We start from the raw sequence: 15,330 nt of genomic DNA, 5'->3' as shown, positions 1-15,330 counted from the left end.
CCGTAGTGGGCAAGTTTCCTATACCGATTATTGATGAACTACTCGATGAACTTGCCAGTGCCAAATGGTTTTCGAAGCTCGATCTTCGCACTGGATTTCACCAGATCAGGATGGCCGGGGGAGAAGAATACAAGAAGGCATTTCAGACTCATTCAGGCCACTGGGAATTCCGTGTCATGCCCTTTGGAGTTGCTGGTGGCCCTTCAACCTTCAACGGTGCCCTTACCACAACTCTCAAGCTGCCAAACCGTGTCTGCGTCATCTCATTCTTCGATGACGTCCTTGTCTTCAGCAAGACCTTCTATGACCATCTCCAGCACCTCACCCTCGTGCTGCAACTGCTACACAAAGATCACTGGCAAGTGAAGCAATCAAAGTGTTCTTTTGCCCTGCGCCAGATATCCTACCTCGGGCATGTCATTAACGAGAAAGGTGTCTCTACGGACCCAACCAAGATCCAGACAATTCGGAACTGTCCTGTTCCTGAGTACGCAAAGGACGTGCGCGGCTTCCTCGGACTGGCGGGGTACTACCGCAAGTTCATCAAGCACTTCGGGATCATTTCCCGCCCTCTTTTCACGTTATTGAAGAAGAACCAACTATTCATTTGGACGAGTGACACACAACAAGCATTTGACACACTCAAGGAGAAACTGATCTCTGCGCCAGTTCTGCAGCTGCCAGACTTCAGCAAGCAATTCGTGATCGACACCGATGCCTGTGCCTATGGGGTAGGAGCTGTACTACAACAGGAAGGGCACCCAATCGCATACTTAAGCAAAGCTCTCGGTCCCAAGAATAGAGGGTTGTCCACATACGAGAAGGAGTGCATGGCGATCCTCATGGTTGTCGATCAGTGGCGTCCCTACTTGCACACGGACAAGTTCATCATCCGCACCGATCAACGCAGCCTGACCCACCTCGACGACCAGCACCTGTCAACACCCTGGCAACAAAAAGCCTTCACCAAATTGCTGGGCATGAGATACAAGATCTGTTACCGAATCGGTGCTTCTAACACCGCGGCAGACGCGTCCTCTCGACGTGCCCCTGATGCATGACTAGCAGCTATTTCAGTCTGTACCCCCACTTGGTTGGCTGACATTCAAGCCAGTTATGCATCAAATCCTCAAGCTCAGAAGATCATCACAGACCTCGAGCGTCGACCAGACCCCAAGCAACGCTTCACCTTGCGAGACAGGCTACTCTATTTCCACAACAGGCTCTGGCTGGGAGGGTCCCCATCCATGCAGCAGCATGTGCTTCGCGCCTTCCATGACAGTACAGTCGGTAGTCACTCGGGTGCACCAGCAACTTATCGGCGTCTGCGTCGCCTGTTCGCCTGGCCTAAAATGAAGGAGCAGACACGCCAGTACGTGCAGTCATGCACTGTGTGACAGCAGGCGAAGCTGGAGCATGTGCGTTACCCCGGACTCCTCGAGCCCCTGCCTATCCCAGACCGCGCCTGGAAGGTGATCACCATGGACTTCATCGACAGGCTGCCCACTTCTGGCAAGTTCAACTGCATCCTCGTGGTGGTCGACAAGTTCACGCGCTACGCTCACTTTCTACCTCTGAGTCACCCCTTTACTGCCGCCAAGGTGGCTCACTCATACTTGGAGAATGTCTACAAGCTCCACGGGCTGCCCGCTGCTATCGTCTCCGACAGGGATCCAGTCTTCACAAGCACCTTTTGGCGCGAGCTGTTCAAGACCATTGGGACTGAACTGAACATGAGCACGCCATACCATCCCCAAACAGACGGATAGACCGAGCGCGTCAACCAGTGTTTGGAGATCTATCTGCGCTGCTTCATCCACGCCTGCCCACACAAATGGCACCAATACTTGGCCCTCGCAGAATTCTGGTACAACTCTAGCTATCACTCTGCCCTCGACACACCTCCTTTTGCAGCACTCTACGGCCATGAGCCGCGGCACTGGGGTATCGAGGCCGTGTCCACTTGCAAGCTTTCCCCGCTCAAGGAATGGCTCGAGGAGCGCAAGCACATGACAAGTCCTCGTCGAGCATCTTCGTTGAGCCTGCGACATCATGAAGAAGCAAGCCGACAAGAAGCGCTCCGAGCGCACGTTCGTTGTCGGCGACACGGTCTTCGTCAAGCTCCAACCCTACGTCCAGACAACAGTGGCTCGCCACACCAACCACAAGCTCACCTTCCGCTACTTCGGACCTTTCAAGATCATCCGCGCTGTCAATCCTGTGGCGTATGAACTGCAGCTTCCAGAAGGCGCCAAGGTGCATCCGGTCTTCCACGTTTCTCAACTGCGCCGAGCCATCCCCGCTGCCACATTGGTCGAGCCAGAGCTGCCAGCGTTCACAGATGAGCCTCTGCAACCCGTCAAGATCATGGACACGCGCTGGCGGCAGACACCACAAGGCCTACGTGAACAGATGCTGGTGCGCTGGTCCGATCCTTCGGTCCTCGACGCCACCTGGGAAGACGCCAAGTACCTCTTCGACCGCTTCCCCACACTGGCTCGAGGGCGAGTCAGTACTCAAGGAGGGGGGATGTTAGCGCCCCAACTATACAGGAGCAGGACATCATGGCAGCGCTAGGTCAGCAGCCTGCCATGGCGATCAACCCAGACGGAACGCAGGGCTACACCCCACGGTGCATCGCAAGTAGGCCGGCCCGCATCGTGCAGCCCAACAGGAGGTTCGTTGGGCCAGACTGGACTCGCTAGGGTTGGCCCGGTGTCGCCACCTACTTACACCCACCAGCGAGTCGAGGAAGGCATCCAGTAGGATCAGAACGGCGGTGGCTCTCTCTTCCTCACCCCCCTTCTCCTCACAAGAACAGCTTGGCTAATTGTATCCGAATTCGAGCTTGTATCTGTAATTGAGAGATAGATCGCCCGATACCCTAACACCATATAGCCCCTCAGCGTTAAGAAATTGGTTAATTGATAAAGATACATGAATTTGGTGCCCCGCCCAAGAAAGAAGCCCCGGCACCAAACCTTTTTCTTTAAAGCCCCTGAAACAAGTCGACTTCCACGGCCACGCGCCTGCTCTGGCGCCTCCACCTTCCCAGACCGGAGAGTTCAACCCTAATGCCGCTGCCGCCGCAGGTCTGAGGTCAGTGAATATGGGTGGTGTGACGTCCTCGGTGGCCGCTAAGTTCGCCTTCTTCCCGCCCGACCCACCGTCTTACGGCGTGGTGGACGAGGAGCCGCCTCCGCCGGGCGTGGCCCCGGCGGGGAGTGACGCTGCAGCACTTTCTAGGAGGGTGTTGATGACGGGGGTTCTGTGGAGGGAGGGGGTGGAGGCACGTCGCCTCCGGACGCGGCGGGGCACGGAGATCATTGCCATGTATGTAGGGTGTCCCAAGGCGAGTCTCACCGTGCTGTACTCGCACGGCAATGCCGCTGACCTCGGCAAGATGTATGAGCTCTTCATAGAGTTCAGCGCTCGCCTCCACGTCAACATCATGGGGTAAGTGTTCGTGTCTTCACTTGGCCCATTTATCTCATCTTGATTTGCATTAGTTGAGGGAGCAAGAATCTTCAGTGATTGGGTCATCTTAGGAGCAAATGGTTAGATTCTGACTTGATGCATGAGTGGTCGTGCACGCTAAAAGTAGTGCCTTGGGAATTTATCAGAAAAAAAACTACTCCCTCCGTCCACAATAAAATATGTCTCCCTATTTTAGCTTGAAAAACGATCTTATATTGTGAGACGGAGGGAGTAGTTTGTTGTTTCTGATTTTTTTTCGTTTATAGAAAGTACTTGGTGCTTCCTCTGTCCGAAAATACTTGTCATCAAAATGAATAAAATGGGATGTATCTAGACGTATTTTAGTTCTAGATACATCCCTTTTTATCCATTTTGATGACAAGTATTTTCGGACGGAGGGAATATTATATTTGGTTGTGGCCGGTGGCTATAATGGCCATGACCTATATATATTAAATTACATTTCTATCGCAGAATTCATTTTATTTACAGAAACATAGGTACTTGTCCGTGAGTTGCAACGGGGCTATAAGGACCGTGATCAATAAGGCTCGACAAGAACATCAAGACCCTTTGTCACGACCAGACGAGTGGATCTGGGGAATTTTGGGGATGAACACACGCTAGGGTTTCGATCTGGAAGTGAGGATATAGAATATGCTATAGAATATACCTCTCAGAGGAATGTTTAGGTATACATTGTTTAGAGATAAGTCTCAGAATGATTCCATGCTTACACGCGCTCTACGCAGGCTCTTATATAGCCATGGCACTAGCTAAACGGGAAACAGTAACAAGCAACCAGGTGAAACGGTACAGTGACAGGTGAGCGATGCGAGCCGTCCGATCTTCCTAACTCTGAAGCATCCCAGCCGCATGATAACTGAATCTTCAGAATAGATAACTGAACTGCACTCTGCACCTGACAATGCCCCTCCGAAGAAACGAACTTGTCCTCAAGGAGTACTAAACAGCCATGACGCCAGCCTTCGACTGTTTGTTTGAAAAATGCAGGGAATGTGTGCTTAATAAAATCCGCATCTTCCCAAGTGGAGTCGCCCGGAGGAAGGTTTTCCCATTGTACCAGCCATTGAACCACAGGTAGGTTGTTTCTTGGAATCTGGCGTGTCTGTAACTCCAGCACCGGTTCTTGTTTGATGCTACCCTTATCGGTCACCAACCGTAAATCTGCACAAGGAACTACATTGGGACAAATATGACCCTTGAGCTGTCTGACATGAAAAACTGGATGGATCTTGGTCCCAGCTGGAAGCAGAAGGTGATAAGCAACATTTCCCACTTTGTGGAGCACTCGAAAAGGGCCATAGAACTTGCTTTGGAGTTTAATGTGAGATTTAACTCCAAAGGCATTTAAACGATATGGTTGCATCTTTAGATAGACCATGTCACCCTCCTGAAAAACTTGTTCAGTATGTTTTCTGTCAGCAAACTTGTTCATCCGCTCTTGTGCTTTCTGCAAGTTGCTTCTCAGATTAGACAACAGCTGTTGTCTGTCAGTTAACAATTCCTTGGCCTCATTATCATGTATGACATATTCACTGATTTGTGGAGGTGGATAACCATAAAGAGCTTCAAATGGTGTCTTTTGCCGAGAAGAATGAAAGCAACTGTTGTACCAGTATTCTGCCATTGGTAGGTGTTTCACCCACAGAGTTGGATGAGATGATGTTAAACATCTTAAGTAGTTTTCAAAGCATTGGTTGACCCTCTCGGTCTGCCATCTGATTGAGGGTGATAAGTAGAACTATATCTGAGTTCAATTTTCAGTGCAGAGAAAATGTCTTTCCAGAGCTGACTAGCAAAGATTCTGTCCCTATCAGATACTATGTCAATAGGAGGACCATGCAGTTTAATGATGTTATCAATGAATACCCGAGCCACTGTCTTGACAGTGAAAGGGTGTGATAGAGAAAGGAAATGTGCAAACTTTGTTAATCTGTCCACAACAACAAAGATTACTTCCTTCCCTTGTGACTTTGGCAATCCTTCAATAAAATCCATGCTCAAGTGTGTTGGTCAGGCCCGTACATGCACATGTGCAAGCGGAGCCGCTGCACAAGGCCCCCAATTTTGTATAAGTACTGCATATATCAGTACTCATCAGGCGATTATAGCCTAAGGAAATCAGGGGATTAAAGACTGAAACATTAAACTGCAAAGAGGGAAAAAAAAGGCTGCCAACATCTCATATAGTAGATGCTAATGTTGATGGTAATGTTGACAACATTTATGTTGAGAATAAATGCGATAGACTTGTAGCTCAAAGTTCTGAGAATTTTCTTTTGGTATGATTTAGTTCTTTGAGAAATTCGTACTATTAATAAAAAATATTTTTAATGGCCTAATTGATATTCTTATACATGGGTCCTAAATTGTGACTTCGCTTCGGGCCCCGAATTGCTGGGGTACGGCCTCTGATTATTGTAGGTGCAGTCTTCTGTAGGTTCAGCAATAGCAATATCTGTATTTTTCTTAGGCTTGTCCCTTGTATTGTTTATCAGGTACAATGCAAAACCAGGTGCCCCCTTAAGAATGAGTTTGTTCATTTCCTTCTCATCCACTTCAATAGCATTGGCAAGAGTGTCACAGGCAGGAATAGTGACAGGTAGTTGTCTGTCCTTATAAACAGTGATTGATCTTTGTATGTGATCAAAAGATGTAGGGCTATGTTTAGCTAACCAATCACATCCCAAAACTACATCATGACCAGGAATTTCCCGGATTCTGAAAGTTTGAAGAAATTTCTGTTTTGCTGCAGTAAAATATGTGTTTGGGATGTAAGCTCCAGACCATAACTTGCCCCCACCAGCTACTGCTACTGATCTGCTTTTGTCCTTCAAAATGGTGCAAGAAGTTTTGGGAGCAAATTGGAGGTTCATGAAAGTAGAATTGCTTCCAGAATCCACAAGAGCAACAGCCTGTTTTCCTCCAACTTGAATCAGGATAGAAATAGTATTAACACTATCAGGGTGCTTGAGCAGATATTCTCATGCATTTGTCTTGTGCAGCAGGTGCATTCTCTTGTTCCTCTTCTGACCCAGAGTCCTGTTCTTCACCTTGATCTGTCGGTTCTTCCCCTGTTAACATGTTTATAACAGGGGCTTGTTTGCAGTTGTGCCCATGAAACCAGTTATCACCACATCTCCAACACTTTCGAGGCTCTCTTGCCTTCTGTGCTGTTGCAGGAAGTTTTTGTTCAGGAAACATTGTTTCAAACCCTGGAGTTTTGAAAGAGTTGTAGTTATTCTTCTGATAACTACTTTGGAAGTTTGATTTCTTTGGAGGAAGAGACTGCTCCATATCTACAGCTAGCCAATATGCTTCAGTTAATATGGGAGGTCTTAAAAGTCTAAGCTGAAATTTGATGTGAGATCTCATGCCATTGACATAGCATTTTATAAACCACTGTTCGGATAATGAAGGATTTTCTTCTTGCATTTCTCCCATCAAGGACTCAAACTGGTCTGTATATTCAGATATAGACATATTTCCTTGCTTGAAAGCATTAAATCTATCAGCTAGATCATAGGAGCTTGTAGGAGAGAACCTCTTGAGCACTTCATCACAGAATTGTGACCAAGTAGGGTGTTTCTTCAGTAGACCTGATCTCCTCAACCATACATCAGCTCTGTCAACGAAATAAAGTTGTGCAAGTGACACTTTATAATCACTAGGTGCACCAGACGTTTGAAAATACTTCTCACACTGTCTGATCCATCCACCAGGATTGTCCCCATCAAATCTAGGAAATTCCATTCTAGGGCCCTTGGTTTTGTTTTTGACAAATTGTGTTCTCATTTCCTTTTCATAATTCTTGTAGTACTCATCCCAAATCACATTTACTTCTGGTGAATTTGCCAGGGGAAAAGCTGTGGTTCAGGCAGTTTTCATTTGAGCAGTAGGACTTGCAGCTTCAGACTGATTCTCCTGAGGATTAGTCCTGTTAAAACCAGGAGGGCCTGATTTCTGTCCCACCTGAATAGGTGGCAGTCTTGCAGCATTGAAGAGAGTAAACTGTCTAGTTTTCTCTTGTTCCAACAAAAGACGCTTCCTCAATTCTTCAGTTAGTGGTCTTGTAGCTGGATCTGTTGCCTCCTTTAGTTGTTCTGACAATTGTTGGTTTGCAACAGGCTGTTCCACTCTGGTAACTGGTTGATCCGTGGGTCTTGGAATTTGCTGAGCTGAGCCTGAAACCCCTTGAGTGCCAAGTGTCTTGAGCACATCTGTAATGGTAGATAGTTGCTCACTGAGAGAAAAAACTGCTGTCTGCACTGTGGACAAGACTCTATTCATTTCCTCATGCTTGGAGTTTGAGATCTGAACTTCCTTCCTCAGCAAATCAACTTCATCACGCAAACCTGTGGTCTCCTCACGATTTGCCAGCACATCTTCTTTGAGATGAAGCAATTCAGCGAGCTCTGTGTCGTCGATACTCTGCTTCGATCGCCCCATGATCTAATTCAGTGGAGAGGAATTTTACTACCGCAACAAGGCAGCAACCAGAACCACTTACTAGATCCTGATGCCGCCACAGAAATCCGCCTCCAAATCAGCACCACCCGGGCACGTACCTGGAATTTCACCACCAGAACAGTGTGTTCTGGCAACCAGTACTGCCGTCCAAGCTGCCGACGAATTTGCTCCGCCGCCTGCGCCGCCTTCACCGCCGCCGAACGCCGCCAACGCCTCTGAATCAGGGTGGGAAAGGGAGGGAAAAAATTTCAGCACTGCGCCTTGCGATCGCGCCGCCGAGAGAACGTATGGCTCATGATGCCAATTGTCATGACCAGATGAGTGGATCTGGGGAATTTTGGGGATGAACACGTGCTAGGGTTTCGATCTGGAACTGAGGATATTGAATATGCTATAGAATATACCTCTCCGAGGAATGTTTAGGTTTACACTGTTTAGAGATAAGTCTCATAATGATTCCATGCTTACACACGCTCTGCGCAGGCTCTTATATAGCCATGACACGAGCTAAACGGGAAACAGTAACAAGCAACCGGGTGGAACGGTACAGTGACAGGCAAGCGATGCGAGCCGTCCGATCTTCCTAACTCTGAAGCGTCCCAGCCGCATGATAACTGAATCTTCAGAATAGATAACTGAACTACACTCTGCACCTGACACCCTTTGGCCTGAAGCTTCGTAATACTTCCTTTTTTAACTCATTCAGTTTATCTTTTCCGAAAGATACATGGTATAACTCTGTTCTTGTGTTTGATTATGACATGGCAAGAGTGTTGGCGGGTTCAACACACGTAACAAACTCAGTTTAAGGCTATTAGCCTTCACCATGAGCAGCCTGCACCTGATGACAAATGAAAACAACATGGGTCATCTAAAAAACCGTGGGCTAATACTATGGTGAGAACGTATTCAGTGCACCAGAGCTTCTGGTGCAACCATCTTTAGAACTTCAAAGAGCTCAACAAAAAAATAGAGTGCATAGACACAGTGACAACGTAACATTCTACTAAATCCAAATTTGAAACATAACTTGTGAAACAAAGATCATCCAAAAAGAAAAAAACAAAGATGACAAATACACTATCAATTGAGATAATGGGCCAATTCAAACCCCAATTTAGAGTAGCAACTATTCACTAAGAGATTCGTCTTTTTAGAGTTCTTGAGTTGTGTTTTAAGTTTTGAATTGAAATTCTAGCATGGTCGGTGTATATTGTGCTCACACGCTATTTCTTTTTCCACAGAATGTTTTTCGACTTCTGGATGAGTGCACTGAGACTGGGTACACCTGGAGCACCACAGGCTCGGGTGCATTGGATACTCTCATAATACAGGGTATGAAGGCATGCATTACTAATCTACAAGTTAATAATCACACAAATTGATGGAACTATAATATTTTGGGTTCGTATTACTAGATCAAGCTAAGTCAAAATATTTACCGAAAAAGGCTTCTGGCCCGCTTTATATATAAAGCAATGATCACCAACATCCCGATACAAACGCATGCCATCACAACAAACGCACACACCCAAGGCATGATACACAGGCGCTGAGCGCAACAACACCATCCCTATCTACGAAGAGATGAAGCCGCATACGATGATCCGTGGGCTCCAAGGCGGCACCTTCAGGAAGGATACGGCACTGGAGTGCCGCCACTGCTCGATCCGAGGATCAGAGTTTCCCCTGGAGCAACACGATGGGCGATGAGAGCCACGACGACGCCTTCAAGAAGGGAACGAGTTTCGCCGCCGCCGGTCTGTCCGAAGAAAGAACAGGTTTTCACCCTGGCCAACACTCACCGCCACCGAACGCCACACCCCGGCTGCCACGCCGCCTGCATGGCCATGGCCACCGGGCAGCACCAAGTCGCGGGCTCTGCCCAGAAGCACCGCGCTACCACCACCAGGGCCGCCGCCCCGGCATCCAAGACCTAGGCACCACCTGACCCGAGACCTGTCGCTACCCCAACCGAAGAGACGAGCGGAAAGGCCCCGCCTTTTGCACCCCTGGACGGCCCCCAGCGCCGAGATCCAATAGGCCAGCCAAAGCTAGCGTCCATTGTCCCGTCCTGCAGCCCCGAGCGCAAGACGAGCGATGGACCGCAGCTGGGAGAGGGCCAGCCCTTGGATTGAAGTATTGCCCGGACGACAAGGAGATGGAGCGAAGGTCGAAGCGGTTTGACCGCAAACGAGCTGGTGCCGGAGAAAAGCCGGCCGTCGCCGCAGGCAGATCCGCCAAGCCACCGTGTAGCCGCCGTGCCCCTGGGAGGCCACTACCATGTGCCGGACCTCCGCGCGCCGCCGCCCCACCCACGCCACCCACCCGGATCCCAGCGCCAGATCCAAGACGGACGCGCTGCCACCCGCCTCGCAGCCGCGCAATCCTTAGACATTAGAAACTCGAGATGGGCTTTGATTATACACAAAATCGATGGAGTTATAATATTGGGTTTATGTTTTATCATGATGAAAGGATCGATATGGTTGACTAGAGGGGGGTGAATAGGCAACTAACAATTTTTAGCTTTTCTTTAACAATTTAAACTTTGCATCAAAGTAGGTTGTCTAGATATGCAACTAGGTGAGCAACCTATATGATGCAACGAGGATAGGTACACAAGCAAGCAAGAGATATGAAACAAGTAAGCTTGCTCAAATAAAGGCACGAGATAACCAAGAGTGGAGACGGTGGAGACGAGGATGTGTTGCCGAAGTTCCTTCCCTTTGAGAGGAAGTACGTCTTCGTTGGAGCGGTGTGGAGGCACAATGCTCCCCAAGAAGCCACTAGGGCCACCGTATTCTCCTCACGCCCTCACACAATCCGAGATGCCGTGATTCCACTATTGGTGCCCTTGAAGGCGGCGACCGAATCTTTACAAACAAGGTTGGGGCTCTCTCCACAACTTAATTGGAGGCGGCTCCCAACAAAAACCACGAAGCTTCACCACAATGGAATATGGCTCCAAGGTGACCTCAACCGTCTAGGGTGCTCAAACACCCAAGAGTAACAAAATCCACACAGGAAAGTATGGGGGAAGCAAATATCCTTTGGTGGAAGTGTAGATCTAGGTCTCCTCCTTCAATCCTTAGCAAATCAATAAGTTTGAGTGGCTAGAGAGAGAGATCGGGCAAGAGAGCTTGAAGGGCATTAATGGTGGAGTGAGAGAGGTCAAAGGTGGGAGTGGTAGGTGGGAGAAGCCCTCTTAAATAGTCACCCCACATTTCCAACCGTTACTGCGTTTTTTGCACTGCAGCGGTACAACCGGTCCTCGTCCCGGTACAACCGGGACTCATGGTGTAACTGCAGAACCCTACCAAGCGGTACAACCGGACAGGCGGGCGGTAGTACCGGCTAAGAAAAATAACCGGACTAACCGCCTGGTTACCGCACAACCACCGCATCAAAACAGGAGCTTGACCGGTACTTGGGCAGTGCCTAGCCGGAACAACTGCATGGCCTTGAGCTCTTGGGCGGCTAAGTACTGAGCGGAAGAACCGCTCGGACCATCGGTGGTACCGGTCATCGTGGAACGACCGGACCAACCGGGCCACTACCGCCCAAGAACTGCATCAAACCAGAAGCGAGAGCGGTACTTGACCGGTGCATGGACGGAACCACCGCCCCAGATGTTGCAGAGCATGGTGGCGGTACCACCGTCCGGAGGCAGCGGTACAACCGCTCGAGCAAAGCTGGTGAGCGACAAGACCCAGCGGTACAACCGCTCCAGAGAGCGGTACAACCGCTGGGCAGACAGTGAGCAGAAAAGAGGGGAAGAGGCAAGGAAAACTCTCTCTCCCACACACACCTGAGGAAGGCAAAGAAAGGGTGAGAAAAGTGTACGTGAACTGATTCCCCCAGAGCTTCTTAATGAGGATTCCCTCTTGATAGTACGGGTACTCTACGACCAAAGAAAATAAAAGCGTAGAGGACATGTCTTCGATCTTTTCCTTCGAGAGGCAATAGCAATCCGATGTAAGCCTAAGCATCGAGAACCTGAAACATATAGCACACGATTAGACCACAAAGGGTTGTCATCATCATCTAAAACATAAAGAAGGGAAATGCCCTTTCACATGAAAAGACATCTCAATCTTCATTTATTTAGTTTTATGAAGGGGCGTATATTATACCATTATTATGTAGGAATAAAACTTTATATCTGAAAAGACATGTTTTGTTTACGGCGCCATAACAGACCGTATAGACTAATTATACATTTATTAGTGTTGCTAGTATAAACATATTGTCAATAGAGCAATGCTATTCATACATACGGGTTTTACAAAAAGTTTACGTACTAGTCAAATCTGGAAACGGTTAGCTAAAATCATGGGGGTGATTATGATCCAAATGAAGTAGTACACAGAGTTCTTTTAGTAACTTGCACATAGGAATAGGATTTTCGTTGTCAATATCCAAAAGAACTGGGGCGAAGCGCGGGCTATAATACTAGTTTCTTATAAAGCTAATACCAGCTAGCCATTTATTGCTTATTTCTCCGTGTGCTCCTACGCGGCTGTCTCATTCAAGGAATTAGTAAAACCTCTGCCTTTCCATTTTGTGCTAAAATCCCACTGCAATGCACAGTTATCTTCTAGTGTAACTACAATTAAAAGCAAAATGCTGAGCCAACATATAAGGTCAGTGTGCCAGTTATTGTTACTCCCAAATTAGAGCACACGATTACATCAAAATACCAAAATTGATGGAAAGCCAACAATTTTGGTTTCTAGCAAATGTGCACTCTGGCTCTTCACCAAATTGAAATTGGTTTGGACAATCTTCCCACCCACAGTGTTTATTCTGATGCCATCTGAGCTGAAATTATACGTGATACTGACTTAAAATGCCTTCAGTTGCAGTTTTCCTGATTTCACCCTTAAGACAAGTATTTCACCTATCTAAGTTGCATATCCTCTTAATTTATAATAATGGATGAATGCCTAATGTAGGATAAATAGTCCAATAGGGGTGATGTGCAGTCTGCATGATGCATTCAAGATTTTGGTTGGATTAATTAGTACAAAAACCGACCCTTTTGCAGTAAATTTTCATCGGTCAGAGGTTTGCAGCTTATAACAGACTAAAGCTGGCTGCGTAAAATTTGAACAGATGTTCAAAGACTGTTACTCTGCCTTTTATGTTAGCCTGACCTGTTGACTAGTGAATTGGGTGCCCATTGTGTAAATGGCTTTATCATTGCATGGCATATACAACTCACCTCTGTGAAGATTTGGTCATTCTAGGTAAGCTACTTAAATGATGCTCCAATGCTACAAGCCTACGTTCTCCTTGATGCCTTAGCAAGCCTTGTATTATTCTCCATTTTACAACTTTTAATAGTAGCATTGATCATTGATGTATCAACACCTCATTTTGGTGCCTTGATAATAATTTGCTCAATTTTCGCAGGTATGATTATTCTGGTTATGGACGGTCATCAGGCAAGGTTAATAATACTTTCTGCTCTTTCTTGAAACTAATGCTCTATCATGTCGCTAGAGGAGCAATACCTGCTTATACTAGAGTAGTTAAAAAAGGTTTTAGGCAGGTGGAAATCATTTAATAGCTTAATATTCTTGTCATGGGAGAGGCCACAAGTCTGATTCCCATGTGAGTGCTTCTGTTAAGGGATCCTTTTTTGCATTTGGCTAATTCCATTTGTTTTTATGGAAGATTGTTCCATCCCATGTGTTTATCTCATGGTTAGAAAAATAAACTCTGTTGAGACAATCTTTCTGCGCCTTCCATTTTCAGGCAAGTGAAGCTAATACATTTGCTGACATAGAGTCTGCATATAAATGCCTTGTGGAGGTTTATGGGACTAGGGAAGAAGACATTGTTCTTTATGGTCAATCTGTCGGTAGTGGCCCCACTGTTGATTTAGCTGCTCACTTGCATCACATAAGAGCAGTTGTTCTGCATAGTCCCATACTTTCTGGCCTACGTGTCATGTATTCTGTGAAGAAAACATACTGGTTTGACATATATAAGGTTTGCTTCACTAGCTGAACTATCAAGAGAAATACTGAAAGACCTCACATGCTTTGTCTACACTAACAGACATTTGCTTTGTTACAGAACATTGAGAAAATTCCCCTTGTTAAATGCCCTGTTCTGGTGATTCATGTAAGTTTGGAATTAAATACATCCACACATTGTAGTGATATCTGATATGCTCCTTGTGTAATCCGTGCATAGCTTCAGATAAACCTGGTGGCCTGTTTCCCTTTCTTCTCAGGGTACAAGTGACGATGTTGTTGATTTTTCCCATGGAAAGCGGATATGGGAGCTGAGTCAACAGAAGTATGAGCCTCTGTGGATCGAGGGAGGCGACCACTGTAACTTGGAGACCTTCCCAGTGTACATAAGGCATCTGAAGAAGTTTCTGTCAGCTGTAGAGAAGTTGCCTGCTGGAAAAGAAGCAGCACCTGAGAGTGAGAAGTTGCTAGCTGGAAATGAAAAACCTTCAGATAGCGCCGCTCTTTCTGAGGCGCATTTGATGACCTCGCAGAGGTTAGAGCCATCGAGGAAGAGCTCAAGGCATGAGCAGCCTCCTAGGCTGAGCACTGAATGTGTAGATAAACACCGTCGAAGTACAGACGTCAGGGAAAAGGCAAGGTCCATCACACATAAGGAGAGATCAAGGAGAAGTGTCGATACATTTGACAGGACAAGAGATGAAAATGAACGGACAGACAAACCAAGGAAAAGCATTGACAGGTTGGTCCTCCCTCAGCCTCCTCTTGCACCATCATGCAGAGTACTGGATCAGCATAGACTATGTAACAATCATTTTTTGAGGGCAAAACAAATTTTGTATGATTCACATTTTTTTTTTTTTGCATTGACCTTTGGGAATCTTTGGCAGGCTTGGCGAGATGATTAGATCAATGGGCCTCTGCAATGTTGATTGCTTCAAAGAGCCTTCTCGAAAAACCGAGGCTTGCTGAGTCAGTGAGTGGTTTTTCATATGTAGTTATAGAATCGTTTTGTTTCTCTTTGCAGCGGCAGAGTCAACAATGGTTTGTGTGCTCTTGCTGATGAAAATTGTAAAATTGTTCACGAACAGCAAAGATAAATATAGTGCAACTACTTGAATTGAGCTTTATTCTATCTTGTAAATACTACTCCCTCCGTTCCTAAATACTTGTCTTTCTAGTCATTTCAACAAGTAACTACATACAGAGCAAAATGAGTGAGTCTACACTCTAAAATATGTCTACATACATCCGTATGTAGTAGTCATTTGAAATGTCTAGAAGAACAAATATTTAGGAACGAAGGGAGTACATATGTGTTGCTTGAAACGAAGTATACCACTTTTTCCTGCTACTTTCCCGTCGTCCTGCA

At 46.8% G+C, this 15,330-nt stretch overlaps 1 protein-coding gene across 1 annotated transcript; it reads left to right on the top strand.

The window, feature by feature from the left end:
- Positions 1–2,969: 2,969 nt before the first annotated feature.
- LOC125524619 (alpha/beta hydrolase domain-containing protein 17B-like) lies at positions 2,970–15,025 on the top strand. The gene is made up of 6 exons (XM_048689661.1): positions 2,970–3,456; positions 13,390–13,426; positions 13,735–13,971; positions 14,059–14,106; positions 14,219–14,700; positions 14,849–15,025. Exons 1-6 carry the CDS (start codon positions 3,110–3,112, stop codon positions 14,928–14,930), a joined length of 1,233 nt encoding a protein of 410 aa, XP_048545618.1. The 5' UTR covers positions 2,970–3,109; the 3' UTR covers positions 14,931–15,025.
- The last annotated feature ends 305 nt before the right edge of the window (positions 15,026–15,330 follow it).

This window comes from Triticum urartu, chromosome 7 (genome assembly GCF_003073215.2).
Source record: "Triticum urartu cultivar G1812 chromosome 7, Tu2.1, whole genome shotgun sequence".
NCBI lineage: Eukaryota > Viridiplantae > Streptophyta > Magnoliopsida > Poales > Poaceae > Triticum > Triticum urartu.
Note: the sequence above shows the minus strand (reverse complement) of the source record. Positions and strands in the feature narration are given on the sequence as shown.